Source organism: Cupressus sempervirens, chromosome 4 (assembly GCF_028749045.1).
Source record: "Cupressus sempervirens isolate cs-2001-9-10 chromosome 4, ASM2874904v1, whole genome shotgun sequence".
Taxonomy (NCBI): domain Eukaryota; kingdom Viridiplantae; phylum Streptophyta; class Pinopsida; order Cupressales; family Cupressaceae; genus Cupressus; species Cupressus sempervirens.
In genome coordinates, this window is record NC_143121.1 from 177,313,226 (window position 1) to 177,335,015 (window position 21,790).

The following is a 21,790-nucleotide window of genomic DNA, read 5'->3' on the forward strand; positions in this document are numbered from 1 at the left end:
GCATCCTTTGCATATGGTTGAATGATCTTTATTTTACTTAGGTAAACCAGTAACCATCTTCTCCGTAGTAGATAAGGTTTTGAAATTTAGATGTCCTAATCTTCTATGTCATATTTTGTTTATATCAGCAACTTCATGAATTAAGACTTGAATGGGTCAACTAGGTTCTAAATTTAATTCATACAAGTACCCCTTTCTTTGACCTATCAATTTTGCTTTCTTAAATGAGTTCTTAGCCCAAGTTATTACTCTACCGTCCATAAATGCAACATTATGTCCATCATCTTCAAGTGTTGTATCTGAGATTAGATTCCTTTTTATTCCTGGTACATAGAGTACTCCTTTAGGAAGAAGAGAACTACCCGACTTTAGTTTCAAGGTACAATTTCCACTTCTTTTGACGGAATGTGTTGAATTATCACCAATGGTGACTTCACCATTAATTTTTTTCAATATAGAGTCTAGTGCTTCTCTGTATCCTGTAATATGTCGAGATGATCCACTATTAATCACCCATGCCTTACTTGAGACTTCATTTGACAGTGCCGAATACAATACACAATTCTCAGGATCATAGTTATCTTCTTCCCTTGTAATGTTTGTACAATTCACCTATTGTTTAGAATTCTCAAGGCAATTAGATCTGTAGTGTCCAAACTTTTTGCATCTGAAGCATTTTATTTTGGATAGATCTTTCTTAGGTTTGTCATTCCTTTGATTACCCTTTTTCTTCTTAAAGTGCTTCGTCTTACCTTTACAAGAATTTGTGTTAAGAACATGAAGTTTTCATCTTCAGTTTTCAACTTTCCCCCTTTCTTAAGTTTTTTAGATTCTTCCTCAAGACAATCTCCCTTAAGTCTATTGAAGTCAGGAAGATTGTCTCCGGCACTTACTCCATGTGTGAATGTTTCGCATGAATCTGGTAATCCATCTATAGCCATCAGTGTTAGTGTTGTGTCATTAATGATGGTTCCTATACTTGCAAGTTCATCTCTTAGACTAGCAACTCTTAGGAAGTAAGAATTCATTGATTCTCCCTTCTTTATTTGTATATGATTTAGTTGCCTTTTTAGTGCGAGAACTCTAGTTGCATTGTTAACCTAATATGCATTTAATAATGCATTCATCATATGAAATGTTGTTTGACGTTTCGTTAGCATGGGTACTATTTCATTTTTCACTCCATCTAATATGATCTATATGGCTTTCCTATTTCCTTTACTCTATATAGTTTTATGAGATTCAACAGCAGATTGTCTAGATGCTGAATCAACAAATTGTTTTACATCATTTTCTTCAAGAATCATCATGATTTTGAATTTCCATGCATCAAAGTGTTCTTTCCTGTCAAACCTATCCTTGGGTCTAATTGTGTATGCCATTGAAGATAGGAGAATGATGCTAGATATATATCAAGTTTGATTATTTAATTTGTAGGACCTAGGTTCGACTACCAGAGCTCTGATACCATCTAAAGTTACTGCAAAATTCTGTTATAAAAAGGACTTAGATTGTACCTTTTCTATGCTTGCTATAGATAATCTTCAATATACAGTCTTGAATGAATGGAGATATATAATTCTGGAAATGCTTTTAACTTCTGCAAGTTGTCTTAGGGCAGTATTGATTAAGGAGCAGATTTCTATTAATTGTGTGTCCTTAACCTTCAACCACACCCTACATAAATAAGGTAACCAAAGGGCATGTCCCTCCATGGGACATGACCCTATCTAGGTCGGCCTTGCTTGACTTCTCATAATCGGCGCCAAAGGAAGATAATTATGTTTGTTATCAAACTAACTAATGTTTAGTTTAGTTTCATACTTAAACATCTTTACCCAAGGGAGATGCCGATCATGTCTTTATACAAGGAGCAAGTATTAATAGGCCTTTCATGCAAGAACAGATCTGAATGATCTCGTGCAATCAGCTCAGTAAAATATCAAAGTTACAGATTTAACAAATCTAACCAAAATCATTCATTACCTGCTATAAATTAGTAATTCATATAAACATATAAGCATTCTATTATCTACATTCAAAGCCAAGTAAGGACTATAAGCATTTTTTATCTTTAATCATGAGTTAATAGTAATGTAAAAGATCTTGCAGATCACAACAGACAAATATGTTCTTCACATGAAGATGGGACCATCAAAATAGCATGGATCAAAATCATTCACAATTAATCTTCCTGAGATTCTTAAGTAATAAAATAATAGTGCTAAGCAAGTCTAATCAAAAGTCACAGCTACATTGGATAAAATCTAAAAGGTCATATTTCGCGTTTCAATAGACTACATTTCCTGAAATCTTTTTCTTGAAAACACTTACTGATTGTAATAGGTGTGAGGCACATTTTTCAGGAAGTCATAAACAAGAGCACAGTGTTCAACAACAGAAAACGCAAGGGTTTGTACAAACCTCTTCCAGGCCAGAACATGTCCGGTGCAAGCCCGGCCCTAAGATAGCCTTACAATCAGGGAATCTTTCAACCAGCTTGTTGTGAACATCCAGTGGCAATGTTGCAGTAACAAAAAGATACTGTGCGGCCAAGGGTGCAGAACTTGTAAGCTTTTCCAATGCTAATACAAAATCCTCATCATCAAATAAGATGTCCACTTCATCCAACACCATACTGAAAGATTGCAACAGATTGAATACTCCCAAAAATTAGTATACCTACTCCATTCTAATAAAGATTGCAACTTGCAGTACATAAAATATTATATTCGGACACATCATATTATGTACACAGACTTTTCAAACGGACGCACCCACCATTACCATGTTTATCAATGCAAAAATAAATCAGACTTTTTGAGTGCTTACTGGAGAATGACATCTGCCTAGAAGAAAGGTTAGTTGCAAAGTTTGGATATGCATGCCATATATAGCACAGATAATGTTGAAATAGTGGGACTAGAAATCTTTTATTCTTTGTAGGTTATTACAAAAAATATCAGTATTGACAGGGCATCTCTCCATCAAATGCAGAAAATCCAAGTTATTGACAGCCCTCAAATCCCACCAGAAATCTCATTCTTAGAATTAGTGAGAAAATTTTTCATTTTGTAAATTATTAAAACTGCCTTTATTCATACATTGATAAATATACATGAAACAAGGTTTACATGTAAGGGCTAATCAAATATCCAAAAAAGTGAAAAATAATAATACAGATTAGCAAATAATCTTATTGAAAAATCATAATGCAATACATAACAATGTAAAGCATGATGCAAATTGCTCCACTAATGGAGCAATAACAAGTATTACTGAAAGTCCCCAATGCCAATGAATCGAGATAAATTCAATACAAAAATGAATGCTGAATGAATTTGGAATTCTAGTAAAAAAGGTAAGCAAATAATGCATTTAGTCATGGACTTTTACCTCAAAAGGTTACTTGGCTGCAATACTCCTTTTTGCATAAGAAAACCAAAACGACTAGGAGTTGCTATAAGTATGTCAGTACCCTGCTCCAGAGTATTTCGCTGAGTTTTGTAATTAAATCCTCCTGTTGCAACCATGGATTTGAGAGGCATTCCTGCTCTGGATATAGCTCTGCAAGCATTAAGGACCTACAATAATTTCCAGATTAGCTATCATTAGAAATAAGCAAAGAAAGTAACCATTCGCATACACTTATTCCATGCTGGGAGCTATTCACTGCTTTTCTGTTTATAAACCGAGTGTTCTTCAAAAATTAGGAGTAAAGTTTATATAGTTACTCTGAGGGCATTGGTGATGTAAGCAAAAATGACGATTGTTATTGGAAATCCAAGAAATTTAATTTAATTTTTGGAAATATTGAGCGCATTTAGTTTTTCTGTCATTTAAATTGCCATCTCCTGGTCATCCCTGAATTTATGGAATTGTTTGCCATCCTCAGAACCGTGTCCCTGCATATCCCTATCCTGGAAACTTGAAGAAACACTGCTAAATAGCTTCTGCAAGATGTAATAAGTCAACTTGTTCTCCTGGAACAAATTTTCAAAGCCTGTCAATCATTGAATATTACAAATATCCAAAAAATATATATCAATTATTTTGGGGTCTTGGGATGTGCAGTGTCATGGTTTAAACTTTAAAAACCTTTCCGGTGAAGCAGCCATCAAGGTTCAAACCCTTCTGGGCCACTGTGCTCGCAGGCCTTGTGCCTTCCTGGGCCATGATGTGGGGATAAAGTCTTCTGTTTGTGGCCTCACTAGTTCATTGCTCTGGGTTAAAAATGTTTTGCATAGAGCCAGAGGCTATGTCATGACAGCATCCCTGGTCACATTAAAAAATTAACAAGGCATTATACATAATAACATATACATACATACATATATACTGGAAGACAGCCATATAGTTAAGCATAAACCCCTAACTTGAAAAAGGTGTTTGACAGGATGGTAAATTAATCATATGCAATGAATCGCATACTTTTAAGAATCTCAATAAATCATGAACAATTTTGTTAAGAAATTGATAACCAGCTGCAGCACTACAAATGATGAGGAAACAATGCGGGGATCTATCTCTATATGGTCTACACCTGGTGCTTAAGGCTTCCTAGGTGGTAGCTCTTTGCATAGGGTCTTCCCAAGAAACCCAAAATTACGAAAAGCGGATCTTCAAAGGTTTATGCATGCAGTGCCATAAACAAGAGATTAACATATAGCAGTTGTGATTACTGTTTACTGCATAGGGTAAGAAGTTCAACACAAGTATAACACGATTCAATTCAGAATAGGTACTTTATTCATGTATGCACTTGCAAATTACAATCCGATTACAATGACTACAATGATCTATGATGATTCCAAAGTCCATCTCGGACGTATGCATATACCTTTCCGAAGGGGCGACTCAAGCATCATGCGCCCGTTGGGATACTATCCTACCCGTCGGCTACATTATACATTTTACCGATAACATCATCCCCCCTCCCAAAAGAAAGGTCATCTCCGGACGACAATTACAAAATATCTAAAACAAATTAACAACAAAATACATTAATTGACTAACTACAACAAGATAGATCTGTTTCTGTCACATCACTTTCACATTCATCCCATGCCTGCACCAAACTGGTCTCCAACCCACGTTGTATCTGTAGCCTCTGCTAACACAATACTATCTCCTTAGCTGACCTTGATAGCCACCTGTGCTGCTTTCTCTATTTCCAACTCCTAGTTACACTGAGCCAAGTGTCGCCATACTGCCTTCAACTGGATGATCAGCTCCTCTCGAGCTCTCTACGCATCCACCAAGACAGCCTCATGCCCAACACCTACTCCAAGTGCTTCCTCTGACACACAAACACTCATGCCTATAGCAGCAGCTCTAGGTCTCATCAACTGGTCACACTTCCCATGACTTATATCCACAACAACTGGGGGTCTAGGGGGCGCTGCCCCTTGCCGCCAAGACCAAATTAGCACTCCGAAACCCACACAAAAATGCATGGCACACACCATTTCTGTCATTTTTTTCCGATTCCACACTCTTTCTGGCAACTGCTTATGTCTACCCTTCCCTTTGGCATTATGCATTACTCATTCCGAACTGTTTCAATCTGTCATTTTTTTTTTTTTTTGTTTTTTGCTCTTCCACTTCCTCCCTCTTTCCTGCAGACTTGCTTTCCTGATACCCTTTGTACGTCTGAACCAACTTCTCCCTAGTAATGGTACGGCTTTCATAAAATTCCTATTATTGCTTTCTTCTTTTTTGCTCTCAACGCCATATGGTGCTTTGAATGCCTATTTACACTATGTATTATTTGGAACTATCTCGGTCAATTGCTCTCCCACCGTACGGTATCCATACGAAGTTTCCTCATTGCCCAGGGGTCGTACGGTATTCTATGTTTCCCTTCATATGATGAGGTTGTACGGCTATCAATTTTCTATAACTATGTTTCGGTTTGCTTGGGGCCGTGCGGTCTCCTTTTTGCTTTTATCCTCACCATACGGTCTTTTTCTTCATGCGTAGCAAGCCGTACGGCTTATTCCCTTCCACATCTACCGTACGGTGGTCAAAAAAAATCCTTCCCAGTTCCTTCAAAGCCGTACGGAGTCCTAGCTTTTGAGAATATTCAACAATCATACAATGTCTTATTTCTAAGCCGTACGGTCTTTGATTTATAACTGCTCATGATGTTCCCCAAGCCGTACGGTCCTTAATTGTTCCCCCTGAGGCCATACGGTCATCCATCTTATTTGAAGGTATACTTTGAATCATTTTCTTTACTTATTACTATGGCTTTTCTTATTATTATTTTTATTTTCAACATAAGTCCTTGGGGGCCGTACGGTGAACAAAACTGCTCCATTTTTCTTTCAAGCCCGTACGACCTTTTTCTCCAGGGTTATTCTTATGATTCACTTTATTATTTTTGCTTTTCTTCCATTTTCTTTGTATAGTCCCGGGCCCCATTAGTTTAATAAAAAAAATCACCTCTTAGTACATTTACTTTATGCTTCTTTTATCACTTCATACTTCTATAACTACAGTTTACCAACTATATTCGACTTTTAATTTTATACATATATACACTATTTACAAACAACTTTTCTTCATTCATCAATTGTTTGTTTGCGGAAGAGCCTTTCTTTCTCTATATATTTTCAAATTTGATCCATTTACGGCATCTAGCATTTCTTTTCTGTCCAATGTCCACAATTTAATTGCTCCGTTATACCCAACTTTCCGTATCTTGTACGGTCCAACCCATTTAACTTTAAATTTTCCAGGCCTTATTTCATTTCGTCCATTATACTTTAGTACTAACTGACCAGGTTGAAAACTGTTTAATTTTAAACGCTTCTGATGCTCTACCTTCCAACTATTTTCTGCAACTTCCACGGCCCATGCTACATAGTTCTTATTCCTTCGGTACGGTCGCTTCTGTACGGGTACCGCACCTTCAATTAATGGTACTCGGTGGACACATAGCTCTGGTGGTACTCCTTTCAAGTCTTTATACGTCCAAGCTGCTGCCTTCAATACTGGGTTCCAATCATCTCCTACAAGAATGTTCTTCGAATTTTCCTCATCACCCAAGTTCATTGTTTTCACCGTCAGCTCTTCATACTTCATCGGTTTATCTTTACTGAACATATGGGCTGGTGTTTCATCCACCTGTGCTTCTCCTTCCTTAAGTTCACTGTACTCCTTCAGAAACTTATGGCCTTCTTTTCCTTCCTCGACACTCAAAATATTGCAACTCGTAAAGACCTCATAATCTTCCATTTGCCAAGGTAGCAATCCGTTTACTGAATCTAGGTCGTCATCAGTTGACCCTCCTTCTATTCTCAGCACCCCTTCATCATCTGGATCCATCCTCTTTTTCCCTTCGTCATCACTCTCGCCACCACCTTCTGAGTCCGACGACACAGCTTCTTCTCCTACCATCTGTGTATGCAAATCGATTATAAATCTCCTACCTCCCTTCTCCATTGACAGGGTGTTCCTTTTCCAATCATGCTTTACCTTAGCCTGCACCAACCACCCCCGTCCTAGGATGGCATCATACCCTCTTCTCTTTAATGGAATAACTACAAAATCCAGTAAAAATGGTTGTGTCCCAATTGTTCAAACTGCGCCATTAGAGTGCCCAAGGGTTTTATCCCATGTTGATCTGCTGTAAGTAACTGAAAGGTGGGTGGCCATTGTGTTGGTTGTCCAAGTTTTTTCCAGATATCTTCTAGCATCACATTCACTCCCGATCCTCCATCTACTATTGTATCTATTAGCACCGTACCCAGAATGCCCATCTCCACCACTGTTGGATGTCTACCTGTCGTAAGTGCTAGTAACATCGGATCTGTTGCTGCTGCTGTGGTTGTTTCCGTACTATCCTTTGCTTCCTCCATTACTCTCGGGGACGGTGTCATATTTATAATAGCCGTACGTGATTGTGGCATGGTGAGAAGATCATTTAATTTAATTGGTACTTCCATTTGCATTATCTGTTTCACCATGTCTTGTTCCGCCAAGTTTCTTTTCGAAGTTTCCGCAATGTCTTTTACTTGTGACTTCTGCGCTCTCATTTGCTTCTCTATCTCTGTTCGAGCTTTTTGTAACCTCTCCTTCTCTTCTTTCGCATTCGGATATTTTGCCTTCCTCTCCTGTTCCCGCGTGATCGCCAACACGTTCTCATTACTTGTTTCAATACTTAATAAATTTATGCTTTGCTTTGGACACTTTGAATCTTCATGGTCCCTTGGACCACACCATCTGCACAGTAGTTGCGGCACCTCCTTCGTAGTACAGTCCCTCGAGAAGTGACCCCAAAGATTACATGCCCGGCACTGTATCATCGGCCGTCCACTCGCATCATATTGTATTCTACTCCGGCCTCCATTGTTATTGTTATTGTTTCCACCCATTCCGCGTCTATTATTATTTCGATATCCACCTGAAGTTGGATCATTGCCCGCGTTGTTGCTATTATTCGAGGCTTCTTGCATTAGTAACACCTACTGGTGTCCTTTTGTTTTCAAGTTAGAAGGCACTCTTTCAAGGAATGCCCCACCACCTGGCAGATGTCACAAAATTGCTTCTTCGAGTATGAACCCTTCGTATGTCCGTCCTCCTTGCAATCTGTACACCACAGTTGTCCTTTTATTGTATCTGGATTCTTTTTCAAATTTTTGAATTCTTTCATCATCCGCAACATGTCTTTCTGTAGCGCTTTCACCTTCTTGTTTGATTCCTCATCACTACTACTACTCTCCGAGGATGAATCATCTGAATCAGAGGACTTATGTTTCTTCTTCTTACTCATTTTCTGTTCGCTTTCTAAATCCATGGCACGAGTGTATGCATCGGTGTACGATGACGGTGGTACAATCTTCATTTTCTTTTTAAGAGCCGGCTGTAGCCCCTCCACGAACCACTGTTTTTTCAACCCATCCGCTGGTTGACTCTCCATCTTTCCGGTCAATTCTTTCAGTCGCCTGGCATAGGTTCGGACTGTCTCATTCTTTCCTTGTTTGGTGCTGTAGATTTCTGCCACTATTTCATTATCATCTCGGAGTAATCTGAATTCTGCTATAAATTCCTTTTTAACATTCTCCCATGTATTAAGTTTCTGAGGACTAGTGTCAGAAAACTAGTCTATCGCCACACCTCGTAGGGTCGCTAGAAATTGTCTTACCCAATCATCCTTATCCGTCACACTATTTGTCGTCCATATGGTTTCACACATTTTACAATGTCTAATAGGGTCTGCTGAATCATCACCGTGAAACTTGGGTAACTTTTCTTTAGGGCCAGCCATTGTTACTTGTCTTTGATTCTGAGGTACTTGTGTACCCGCACTGTTCTGAGCTCCCGCACTGTTTTAGACTCCCGCACTGTTCTGTGCTCCCGCACTGTTCTGGACTCTTGCGCTGTTCTGGACTCCCGCGCTATTCTGGACTCCCGCGCTGTTCTGGACAACAGTTTTGTTCCCAACAACCGCGTTGTCTGGTGACAAGTCTTCAAGTGATGTTCTATTCTCCGCCTGTATCCGTTCGTCCGGTGTATCAGGAACGAAGAGATCCCTCCACGCTCGTGCTCCCTCGGCACTCCGAGCCGTGCGAGTTGCTTCCCTTCTATTCGAACACTCTCCCCTCGGCGTGTACAGGTTAAGGAATTCTTCCCTTGTTTCCTCCACCAAATTCAAGCGTTGCACCAAATTCAAGTGTTGTCGAGTTTCTTCCAGCAATTCCTCGGCACTCCTCAGCCTACTGGGTGAGTGCACTCCCTTCGTCTGTGCCTCTTCACCCCTTCGGTGCCCCTCGGCAATCTGCTGAAGTCTCTGTCTGTGTTCTGCTTGCTGTGTTAAAATTAAAATTTCTTTTGCTGTACTTAGTTCATTCTTATCTTTCACCTTATTCCGATCTTTGTTTGGCAAATTTGGCATCAATCTTCATATCATTCCTTCGTTCCAAGTTCGTCTAGCAACGGCGCCAAATGTTTACTGCATAGGGTAAGAAGTTCAACACAAGTATAACACGATTCAATTCAGAATAGGTACTTTATTCATGTATGCACTTGCAAATTACAATCCGATTACAATGACTACAATGATCTATGATGATTCCAAAGTCCATCTCGGACGTATACATATACCTTTCCGAAGGGGTGACTCAAGCGTCACGCGCCCATTCGGATACTATTCTACCTGTCAGCTACATTGTACATTTTACCGACAACAATTACAAGTTTCCCAGGCATTTTGGCCAAGCCATTGTCTATGGAGCCACAATTATCCTGTGTATACCTACACGCTGAAGGAAGCTATTTTAGCAATCCTTGGATTTGTAAGAAATGTGCAGTGGTATTTGTGTGGTGCATTATTGACCAAACTGCTATTCTTTAAATCCATCAATGCACTGTGACAAAAACTCCACAAAAGAATTTTGTTTTGTGGGGGTAAAATTGAAATGAATTTGACATTTGAGCTAGTACAGAAAGCTGATTTATAATTTGATTGAGGAGATCAGAAATACTTTCTTCTTCTTCCCAAAGCAAGAAAGGTATCCCCAATATCACCCAGTTGTTTAAGTGTACTTTGTGTTCTCTATACTAACTAGAAATTTACTTAGAACCATAAATTAGACCTTTAAACCTTTTTATAACCAATTTGGCTACAGATATACTGTTAATATCTCATGGACTAACTCCGCCCATCATAAAGGAATATTTTGACAGCTGGGCTATATGACACCATGCAGTGTCCTAAACAGTGACTTACAAATATAGATCCTCATAATAATTATTTCTAGGCTACAACCTAACCTAGTTCATCTGATATATATTATATCAAATTCACTGCAAAATGACCTTCAGCAAAGAAAGATACTAAGCAGTGCACAGTTTGTCAGCTACCTGCATTTCAAAGCTGTCTAAAAGGAGGTTCAGATGTGCCATTAAGTTCAAATATAAAAGGTGAATAAAAATAATGCATGGATATGGCAGGTAGGGAACAAGAAACTAACTATAAACTTATTGTCTTCCAAGTGCTTGACATATGTGACCTATTATTTTATGACAATACTTTAAAATTCATCAACTTACAGCCACTTTAGCATTTTATGAGATAGCAACAATAATAGCTTGCCCCAAATGCACATTACAAGATGAAAATGTAGATGAAATTTTGTTTTTAAGATATTGTTTAGGTATTTAAAAAAAACCAAATAAGAAATTAAAAGATGTTTAAAAAGAAACTCAGGACAAACCATGTTTGTAAATCAAAAAAAATTACATCACGAAAAGCCAAAGACAGATAAAAGAACTAAACACACATTACAATAGTAATTTAGGCAAAATCATGAAAAGAATTATCAATGAAAGGAAAAATAATGTGGATTAATAATATCCCTATGTGCAATAAACAAATACAATACACATGCCAAATATTCTCATGACATTTTAGCATTAAAATTGCTGATTCATATTAAAACTAACAAAATGAATGTGAGCATAAACAGAAACAAGGAACAAAACTATTTGTAGCCAACAGAAACAATGCGAATGAGAAATTGCAAACTAACTAACCTGAGTAGCCAACTCGGCAGTTGGTACCAAGATCAGTGTGCGTGGTCTCTTGGAAAAAGATTTGCTTTTCCCTTGAAGTTCTTCCTCTCTTAGACGCTGTATCAGTGGTGCAAGATATGCTAGAGTCTTTCCTGAGCCACTTTGTTCAGCGATTATGCAACTCTTTCCAAAAAGGACATGTTTGTATGCCAATGCCTAAGAAAGCCAAGAAGAAGATAAGTGTTCTCATAAAACAAATGCCTGCATGACTCAAAGGATACAACACTGATATTCTAAAAATGTAAACCTAAAATAATAAATATTGATATTAGCAAATCAGGTGCAATTTTGAAACACACAACTCAGCTTGAGACTTATTACCAAGTAAATGACAAAGACTGTATAAGATAAAAAAAACTCTTGGAATTCTTGACTCTTGTTGTTGCTAAAAAATCTATATTGTAGCCAACAGGTAGAATAGTATCTGAAAGGGCACATGACAGTTGAGTCACCCCTTCGGGAAGGTATATGTACACCGTCCGGAATAGATTTTGGATCATCATCATTGTAATCAGATTTTAAGCATTGAGCACATATTGTATATATGAATAAAATATCTATTTTGTGTTATATCTTGCTATACTACATGTGTTAAGTATTCTTTTACCCTGTACGATAAACATTTGGCATCGTTGCCAGTCGAACTTGGGATGAAGGAATATTATAAAAATTAATGTCAAATTTGCTTAACAAGGATAGGAACAAGATAAACGATAAGGATGAAATATGTATAGCACAAGAAGTTTTAATTTTAGCACAACAAGCGGAGCGCAGACAGAAGCTTCAGCAAATTGTCGTCAGACACCGAGGGGGTGAAGGGGCACAGACTGAGGGAGTGCATTCACCTAGCAGACCGAGGAGTGCCAAGGAATTGCTAGAAGAGACTCGACAGTGATTAAATTTGGTGGAAGAGACAAGGGAGGAGTTCCTTAACGTGTATATGCCAAGGATAGAGTATTCGAACGAAAGGGAAGCAACTTGCACGACTCAAAGTGTCGAGGGAGCACGAGCATGAACTCTTCGTTCCCGATACACCCGACGAACGGATACAGGCAGAGAATCGAACAACTTCACTTGAGGAAGATCTTTTCTCACCAAGTAACGTGGTGTTGGAAGTAGGACGGTTGTCCAAAGTAGCACGGTTGTACAGAACTACATGGGTGTGCAGAACAGTGCGAGTACATAGCAGGTACCTCAGAATCAGAAGAAAGTAGTAATGGCAAGACCAAAGGAAAAGTTGCCGAAGTTTAATGGTGATGGGACGACAGATCCAATCAGACACTGCAAGACGTGTGAAACAATATGGATGGCAAATGGTGTAACGGACGAGGATGATTGGGTCTGGCAATTTCCAGCAACCCTGTAGGGTGTGGCAATTGATTGGTTTGCAGACGCAGATCCTTAGAAGCTAACTACATGGGTAGAAGTTAAGGAGTTCATAGCAGGTTTCGACTACTAAGGGACGATAACGAAATTGCAGCAGAAATATACAACACAAAGCAGGGAAAAAACGAAACAATCCGTGCCTATGCAAGATGACTGAAAGAGCTGGTGGGGAAGATGGAGAGTCAACCAACTGATGGATTGAAAAAACAATGGTTTGTGGAGGGGCTACGGCCGGCTCTAAAGAAGAAAATGAAGATTATGCCTCCAACATCGTACATATATGCCTATAATAGGGCAATGGATCTGGAAAGCGAACAAAAAACAAGTAAGAAGAAGAAGCACAAATCGTCGAATTCAAACGATTCATCATCCGAAGGTAGCAGCAGTGATGAAGAATCAAGAAAGAAAGTTCAAGCGTTACAGAAGGATATGCTATGGATGATGAAAGAATTTGAAAATTTGAAAAAGATTCTAGACTCAATTAAGAAAGAATTGTGTTGTATGGACTGTAAAGAGGAAGGCCACACAAAGGGTTCATGTCCGAAGAAACAATTCTGTAATATCTACTAGGTGGCAGGACATTCCATAAAGGAGTGCCCATTTAACATGAAGTCAAAAGGACACCAGCAAGCATCACTGATGTAAGAAGTTTCCGCTTTAACAAACACAAACAACAATGCAACTTCGAGAGGATATTGCAACAATAATCGACGCGGAAGGGGTGGCAATAATAACAATAATAACAATGGAGGCCGAAGTCGGATACAGTACGACGCGAGTGGACGACCAATGATACAATGTCGTGCGTGCAACCTCTAGGGCCACTTCGCCGACGATTGTACCATGAAGGAGATGCTGTAGCTATTATGCAGATGGTGTGGTCGGGGAGACCACGAAGATTCAAAATGTCCAAAGCGGGGGGTAAATTTGTTAAGCATCGAAGCATGTGATGAGAAGGTACTAGCCATTACACATGAGCAAGCTAAGAAGGTGAAATACCCTGATGCAGAAGAAGAAAATGAGAGGTTACAGCAAGCATGAACAGAGCTGGAAAGACAGATGAAACTAGGGAAGTTGTAAGTAAAAGACACTATCGATACCTCGAAAAGGAACTTAGCTGAACAAAACATGATAAGGCAGGTGATGCAAATGGAAATCCCTATTAAATTAAATGACTTCCTCGCAATGCCCCAATTACGGATGGCCATTCTGAATATGACACCGCTTCCAAAAGCCATGGAGGAAACAAGAAGGGACGGTAGTGGAATGACGACAGTAAACTCAATGCTCCTAGCACTCACGATGGGAAGGCATCCGGCAGTAGTCAAGATGGGCATTCTAGGAACTATACTGACAGACACAATTGTGGACAGAGGGTAGGCGTGAATGTGTTACCAAAAGATATATGGAAAAATTTAGGACAACCTACACTGTGGCCACCTACATTCTAGTTACTCACGACAGATCAGCACGGAATCAAACCGTTAGGAACCTTGATGGCACAGTCGATGACTATTGGAACACAACCATCTTTATTAGATTTTGTAATCATTCCACTGAAAAGAAGAGGGTATGACACTATCCTTGGACGGGGTTGGTTGGTGCAAGCAAAAGTGAAACATGATTGGAAATGAAATAACCTATCCATGCAACACGGAGGCCGAAGATTCGTAATTGACCTGCACAAACAGATGGTAGGTGAGGAGGTGGCGTCGTCAAATTCTAAAGGTGAAGGTGACGATGAAGGAAAAAAGAGAATGGAACCAAATGAAGGAGTATTGAGATTAGGAGGGTGGAATGATGACGACCTACTCGATGAATGGCCTATTCCATTGGCAGATCGAGGATTACGAGCTCTTTCAGAGCTATAATATGTTAAGGGTCAACAAAGGTTAATATGTTAAGGGTTGACAAAGGTGAGAAAGGAGAGGAAAATGAATGTCCGAAGGAATATAGAGAAGCAGAAGAAGGAAAGGAGGGTATGGCTGAAGCTGAAGGGAAGAACATGCCGTACGAACCCAGCAAAAGGAAAGATTCCACCATACGGTACACAGTGAATGGACCGCGCAGAAAGAAAATGTTATGCCGCACCACGAATTTAGTAGAAAGGTACTAACAACAAGGAAAACACATCATACAGTCTGCACGGGAAACAAAGAGGAAGGACTTAATAAAAACTTCAGCAGTACGGACTGCAAGTTCTAAAATTAAGAATACAATCATTGATGGCAAGGAGTGGCAGCTAACGAAATTCATGGTACCAAGTTCGAGGATTGCGATCGAAAATAAGCTTGGAGATATGGAAAGTCTGAGGGACGAATAGTATAATTTAAATAAACTTGATGACCAACGATTGCAAGCAAAGTGGGCCACGAAGGTTATGCAGAACAAGCATAAGGCATGGCACGACAAGCACTTGAAGTTGAGCAGATTTCAATCGGGACAACTAGTGCTGAAGTATAATGGGTGCAATAAGATCAGACCAAGCAAATTTAAAATAAAGTGGGTCGGGTCATATAAAATCAATGAAGTGGGCAATAACAGAGCAATAAAATTATGGACGCTCGACAGGAAGGAAGTAGCCGATGTAATGAATGGGTCGAAGCTAAAAGTCTATCATGAAAGAAATAACGCACCTCCGTGGATGAACAACTGAGGGACAGTATAAAAATAATAAATAATAATGTATAAATGTAACATAAGTAAATGTAGATAATATATAAAGTTGAGCATAATTTCTGAGTACAAACCCGGAAGTAATAAAATGAGTAAAAAGAACAGGAATAATAAAGTAAAAACAAAATAAGTGTCATACGGCCTTTATAGTAGCATAAAGGGAAAAAAAACAAAAAATAGAACCGTACGGCTATTGGGGGAATGGAAAGCCTACTGTACAGCTTGTGAAAAAACAAAGGGAGTTTGTGCATACAAACAGAGACCGTACGGCCGTACAGGAAAGAGGTATCATAAGGCAATCAGAGAAGGGTGAAATCTAGACACCGTACAACAGATTGACGATACAAAAAAACAACGTGCAATCCGTACAAAGATAAACAAGGAGGAAACTTGAAAGCAAACCTTGTACGGCCACATGTGGAGGAGAATAAAAGGGGGTACGATCACAACAAAGCGGAGTCGTACGGCCTAGCAAGACATAAATTACTAAAACAATCATTGTACAAAGAGTATCTGAAGAAAAATCCATCATGTACAACGAGCAAGGAGGCAAAGAAGAAGCCAGAGAATTGGAACCGTACGGCCAGTAGGAAGGAATAATTCGCTATACAGCTTGCAGAGACAAGTTTTGTTTAGGCTTGACCGTACGGCTCGAGGGAAGAACCATACAGACAAAGCAATAACCGTACGGCTGTACGAAAGAAGGTGAAGCACTGTATGGTGTACGGCCCATACGGAAGAGAGGAGCAAGGCACTAAAACGGCAAAGTGTAACAATAGAGAGACGTATGGCATTTTGAAGCACCATATGACATTTTGAATGGCGGCATTTTGAAGGACCGTAAGGCATGTTGAATGCTGGTAAAGGGTTGTACGAACATGCAGAGAAAGAAAGTAATTGTACGGCAACAGGAAAAGACCAACCATATGGTAAGCTAGTATAAAAGACAATTGTCGTACAACTATCACAGAGCATTACAAGTGATTATTCACTATATGGCATTTTTAAAGGAAGAAGTGGAAGCTGTACTCTTCAGGAAGCAGGAACCGTAAATAAAATTTAAAAAAAAAAGACGACATATCAAAACACTTCACAATGAATAACATATGATACCAAAGGGAAGGAAAAGACATAAACAGGTAGTAAAACATAAGCAGTTGGCAGGAAGAGTATAGGATTGGAAGAAAATCACAAAAATGGTGTGTTCCATGGACCTTTGGGTGGGTTTGAGCGTGCTAATTTGGCCTTGGCGGCGAGAGCGTTGTCCCTCGACCCCGCCCTGTATCGCGATAGGGAATGCACTTGGGGCTCTACCCCAAGACCCTACAGGGGCGCTACCCCTCGACCCCACTGAGGGAGATGCCCCCTAGACCCCCCAGTTAGTGCAGTTATCAATCATGTGAAGTGTGACCAGTTGATGAGACCTGGAGCTACTACTGCAAGCATGGAGTGTTTGTATGCCAGAGGTGGAGAGAGCACTGGAGCAAGCCTTTCAAAAAGGATGCTACGCTTTGAGGCACTCGGAGTAGGTGTTGACTAGACTTGAGGCTGTATTGGTGGATGCATAGAGAGCTCGGGAGGAGCTAATCATCCAGTTAAAGGCAGTAGAGCGACACTTGGTTCAGTGTACCCAGGCGTTGGAAGTAGAGAAGGCGGCACGGGTGGCTATCAAGGTCAGCTTGGCTAGGGAGACAGTATTGTGTCAGCAAAGGCTACAGATGCAACATGTTTTTAGAGACCAGTTTGGTACAGGCATGGGAGGAATGTGAATGTGATGTGACGGAAAAAGATCTATCTTGTTATAGATGCGTATTACACCCTTCGAAGGAGCCAGGAAGACCTGGTAGTAGCTGAGAGAGCTCAGAAGGAGTCAGCTGCCAAGCTAGACACAGAGAGGGCAGCCTAGGAATCCGAGAGGGCAGCCTTGTTAGACAGACAGAGTCAGCTACATAAATTGACAATAGAGAAGGAACAGATACAAACAAAGAAGGAGAGAGTAGCAGATGAGAAGGAGAAAGAGCTGGGAGAGATGCAAGATGATGCAGTCAATTTTAGAGCTTCAGATGGAGGCGGAAGCAGAATCGAAAGTCAACAAGGAGCAAGACTACAAGCTGCGGGCAAAACTGAACGAACTAGGGTCACGGACGGCCACTATGCCAAGGACGCATCCTGTTTAGTTATCTATACATCGATGTAATTAGTTGTTTACTTTTTAGTTTTGTTGTATTGTCATCCGGAGATGACTTTTCTTTTGGGGGGGTTTGATGTTGTCGGTAAAAATCTATATTGTAGCCAACGGGTAGAATAGTATCCAAAAGGGCACGTGACAGTTGAGTCACCCCTTCGGCAAGGTATATGTACACCGTCCGGAATGGACTTTGGATCATTATCATTGTAATCGGATTGTAAGCATTGAGCACATATTGCATATATGAATAAATTATCTATTATGTGTTATATCTTGCTATACTACATGCGTTAAGTATTCTTTTACCCTGTACGGTAAACAGCCCTCTCTCATCTACTTGACTATGACTGAATAGCAAGATAAGTCTCCCTGAGATAAGACTAAGAATAGTGTTGATGCTCTTGCAAGATCACCCTTTAGTTTCTAGCAAATCAAAACCCTGAATTTTATGCTTGTTTTACCCTGATTGCCCTAATTTTTATTTCCATGCCTTTTGCCATTCATATCCTTGTTTTGAATGGTGTGCATCTTGGCCTCTTGGAGTCTCTGTATAGTTTTCCATTGTTATTGTATGGTTTCATTACGTTCCTATATTTTCCCCAGGCTATGCTTTTCACAGTGCCCTATATCCTCTTGTGGCTGTATCAGTTTTGCTCTATTGAGCTTCTTAAATAAATTTGCATGATCATTAAATTCAACTTCATATCATATTTGTACATACATGTTTCCGTGCTACACTTGTGTCCACATGTTGCACCCAAGTTTACTTATATTCCATTGACTTTTACTAATCCCATCCCATTACTGAAATGAAAAAACAATATCAAGAACATTGTATGGTCCAGGAGTGACAGGATAAGGATGTTTTTAGTTTGATTAGCTAATATGGATCACTATCAAGAAAGGAATAGTTGGTCAAGTCAAGGCAAGGATTATCTCACAAAAAAGATCACACAACTTCTATACGACCAATTTTAAAATTGCTAATGTTTTATACCAGAATTGAAGATAACAGAAAAAACAAAATAATAAATACCAAGACACAACAATTTATCCTTGGAAAACCCTCCTCGAGGGAAAAACCCAGCCACACCACAAAATATCACAGTCTCAATACAATATTCAAACTACTAAGACTGCTCAGCATTTATGAATGCTGCACTATCTTTCTCTTAACAACAATATTGGCTCTCACAGAATAATGATGCTATCCTTAGCAAACAGAAGAATGAATGTGTTCACACAATGCTGATCGCACAATTATCACCCAGAGAATACTCATGCTAGGCTCAATACTCTGCACAATAGCTACATATATAGTTGTAATCATACTCAATAGACACTTAAGTATCATCCGCTGTAGACACTGAATCTGAACAACACCATAAATGACGACTCAATACAACAGCCACAATAGCTGAATGCCAAGGAATACATATAGCTGAGAACCAAAAACCCAATGCTACCAGAAAAACTCCACAGCAACAAAAACAATAAATTACAAGACCAAACTTGACTTGTAAATGTGCATTAATAACCAGAAACAAAAACATCACTCACAATGCATGCTCTTAATAGGTAGATGTCAATAACATCAAGAAAATAAGCAAATGAATACAAACCTGAATGTGTGAAGGACGTGAAATGCCTTGGGCCTTGAGGGCTTGAAGCATATCCTCACTAGCGCCAAGATCTTTGAAGGTTCTCAAGCTAAAAAAATCGCCAGAAGAACCAAACTCAGACTCTTCCTTTGATGCATTCAATGTTTTGGCCTCACCCTGTGGTGGATACTCAACAAATTTCCCCCACCCCCGACGGTTATTTTTGGTTTCTGAAATATCTTTGCCAGTGACAGCAACGTTCATACCTTCTCTTTTAAACCAGGGTTTCATTTTATTACTTGTGCTCTCCTTGAAATTTTTTCCTCCTCTCTGAATAGTTTGAGTTTCCACACCTCTTTTACTCCATCTGTGCATTTCATGCTTAGGTTCTGTAGCATAAATATCACCTGTAACCTTAGGCAAAGACACGAGAAGACATCAGGATGCTATGGAAGTCACAGAGGCAAGTCCAAGATCTGAAAACTTTACTAAAGAAATTGCAACCCTTTCGACTACTGTATGCCTGTATTCATTATTCTCTTTATAAACACCAACTTGATACCTAATAAGTAAGGATATGCTTCGTTATAGAGCCATCAACATGAAATATGAAAACTGAATTAAATTAAAGACAAAATACAAAGTATTTTCACTAGGTCTAAATCTTATTTGCAGTTGTAGCTATGAGCAATCAAAATGTAGCATGCTTCACACAATACTGTGATATTTCAAACCTATCTGAGTGACATAAGACAAAATAATTGTAGGCACCTAAAATTGTCCCTTACCTAGCCATGCCTAATTTTAACCTACCATAACCCAGTACTTAGATAAAAAAATATATTTATTTATTTAGTCAATCCCAAGTTTATTTCTATCCTACACTAATACCCTTAATCAAAAAAGGATTTATTATTTATTCAATTATTTATCCAATCCTCCATGTTAGGAATCCAGCTGATGATTTGTAACGTTACGTGATTAATGCAATGGGCACTGGGCATTTGACCAAAAAATCAAAATTATCCTATGTCATTAATTAAATAAATATATACTAATTAATTAACTAATTTCACAAATTTCCAATTTGTCTTTATCCTTGCCCATTCAATCCTAGACCTTGAACTTGTTTAAGTGGATCATACTCTAAAAACACCATCACTGACAAATATCACCTTCATAAGTTTGGCTAAGCCTTGTCTAGATTCGTTGAACCTAGACACTTGTCAAAAATCAACCTAAGAATAGAGATAGCCTGAGGTGTACATTTAAATTCTTGCATTTCTTATGTTGTTTTTCTTCCATCTATTTTCAACATCTATGGTCAAAATATTAGATTGAAGCTACATATATCACATTTTTTTTCTCATTGAGACAGAATTTGTATTCAGTTAACTTGTTGGCTACTAAATTCCTCAAACAAGCACGAAGCTTTATGCAGATGATTAGAGAACACTAATACAAAAGTGCAATGTAAATATTTGCCAAAAAGCAAAAATTTAAAGCAAAAAGGAAGCAATTTAAACAAGATAAACATTACAGATTTAATTTTTCAGCTTGCTGTTAATAAAAGAAATAGATTGTTTACAATAGACAGCAACTAGAAAGACAAAAACTGTGATGTCCCCATCCTAGAGTCTTGTAATAAATAATTTTAATAAACTGCAAAAGAAACATTTTATAAAATAAATAATGATTTATATATTGATCATTAAAATAAATAATTATCAAGCCAAGAGCCTACAAACAACAGTAAATTGTGAGCCACCCAACTGGGAGGTCTTAGGTTCGAGTCTACTCGAGCTTAATACATAATAATAATCAATCTCAACAAATATAATAATAACTAATCTAAGCTTCAGCCCATTGCCTATTAAAAAAAATTAACAATCTATTAATAAGAATATAAGCATAATAAATATTAATTTAGTTATATATTTAATTAACAAAGTAAAGTATTATTAATTAGTCATTATCAAATAACACATATATTCTCCATAAGATGCAACATTTCGGTGTCTGGGATATTTAATAAAGATTAAAAGCATTCCTCTCACCAGTGGACATTTCTTAGTTAATATATATCATATTTGCTATTCTGTGGAAGAATAGCAGATTATAAGTAGAGTCCTCATCATAAAGGAAGGGGGAGTTATGTCACTGAATATAAAGGAAACAGAATGATAATTATCAAAGGAAATGAATTATTTCTAATGCTCACAAGCACTGTTTAACAACAGTTAATGTTGTAATGTACTCATGAGAAATACCGATCTAAAAAAAATACGAAATCAGAATTATATATAGTCATCTGTACAAAATAAATATATTCATCACAAATTGATAAACTTATATATAT

General features: G+C 38.6%; 1 protein-coding gene and 1 long non-coding RNA gene across 4 annotated transcripts in view; both read right to left on the reverse strand.

The window, feature by feature from the left end:
• Positions 1-21,790, reverse strand: part of LOC149560548 (DEAD-box ATP-dependent RNA helicase 50-like) — a 162,311-nt gene that overhangs the window by 112,763 nt on the left and 27,758 nt on the right. For 2 of the 3 annotated variants that reach the window (XM_089824736.1, XM_089824733.1), the window contains exons 2-5: positions 19,453-19,845; positions 11,542-11,736; positions 3,397-3,584; positions 2,425-2,638 (exon numbers count right to left, since the gene is read on the reverse strand). In XM_089824736.1, the coding sequence (XP_089680862.1) occupies positions 2,425-2,638; positions 3,397-3,584; positions 11,542-11,736; positions 19,453-19,806 (951 nt within the window). In that variant the 5' untranslated portion in view covers positions 19,807-19,845. The remainder of the gene's footprint in view (positions 1-2,424; positions 2,639-3,396; positions 3,585-11,541; positions 11,737-19,452; positions 19,846-21,790) is intronic. The other variant, XM_089824734.1, reaches the window with a different exon arrangement.
• LOC149560549 (uncharacterized) lies at positions 3,697-4,215 on the reverse strand. The gene is made up of 2 exons (XR_016363703.1): positions 4,099-4,215; positions 3,697-3,983 (listed from the first exon to the last, which is right to left on the reverse strand). It is a non-coding gene; the product is annotated as an uncharacterized LOC149560549 (long non-coding RNA).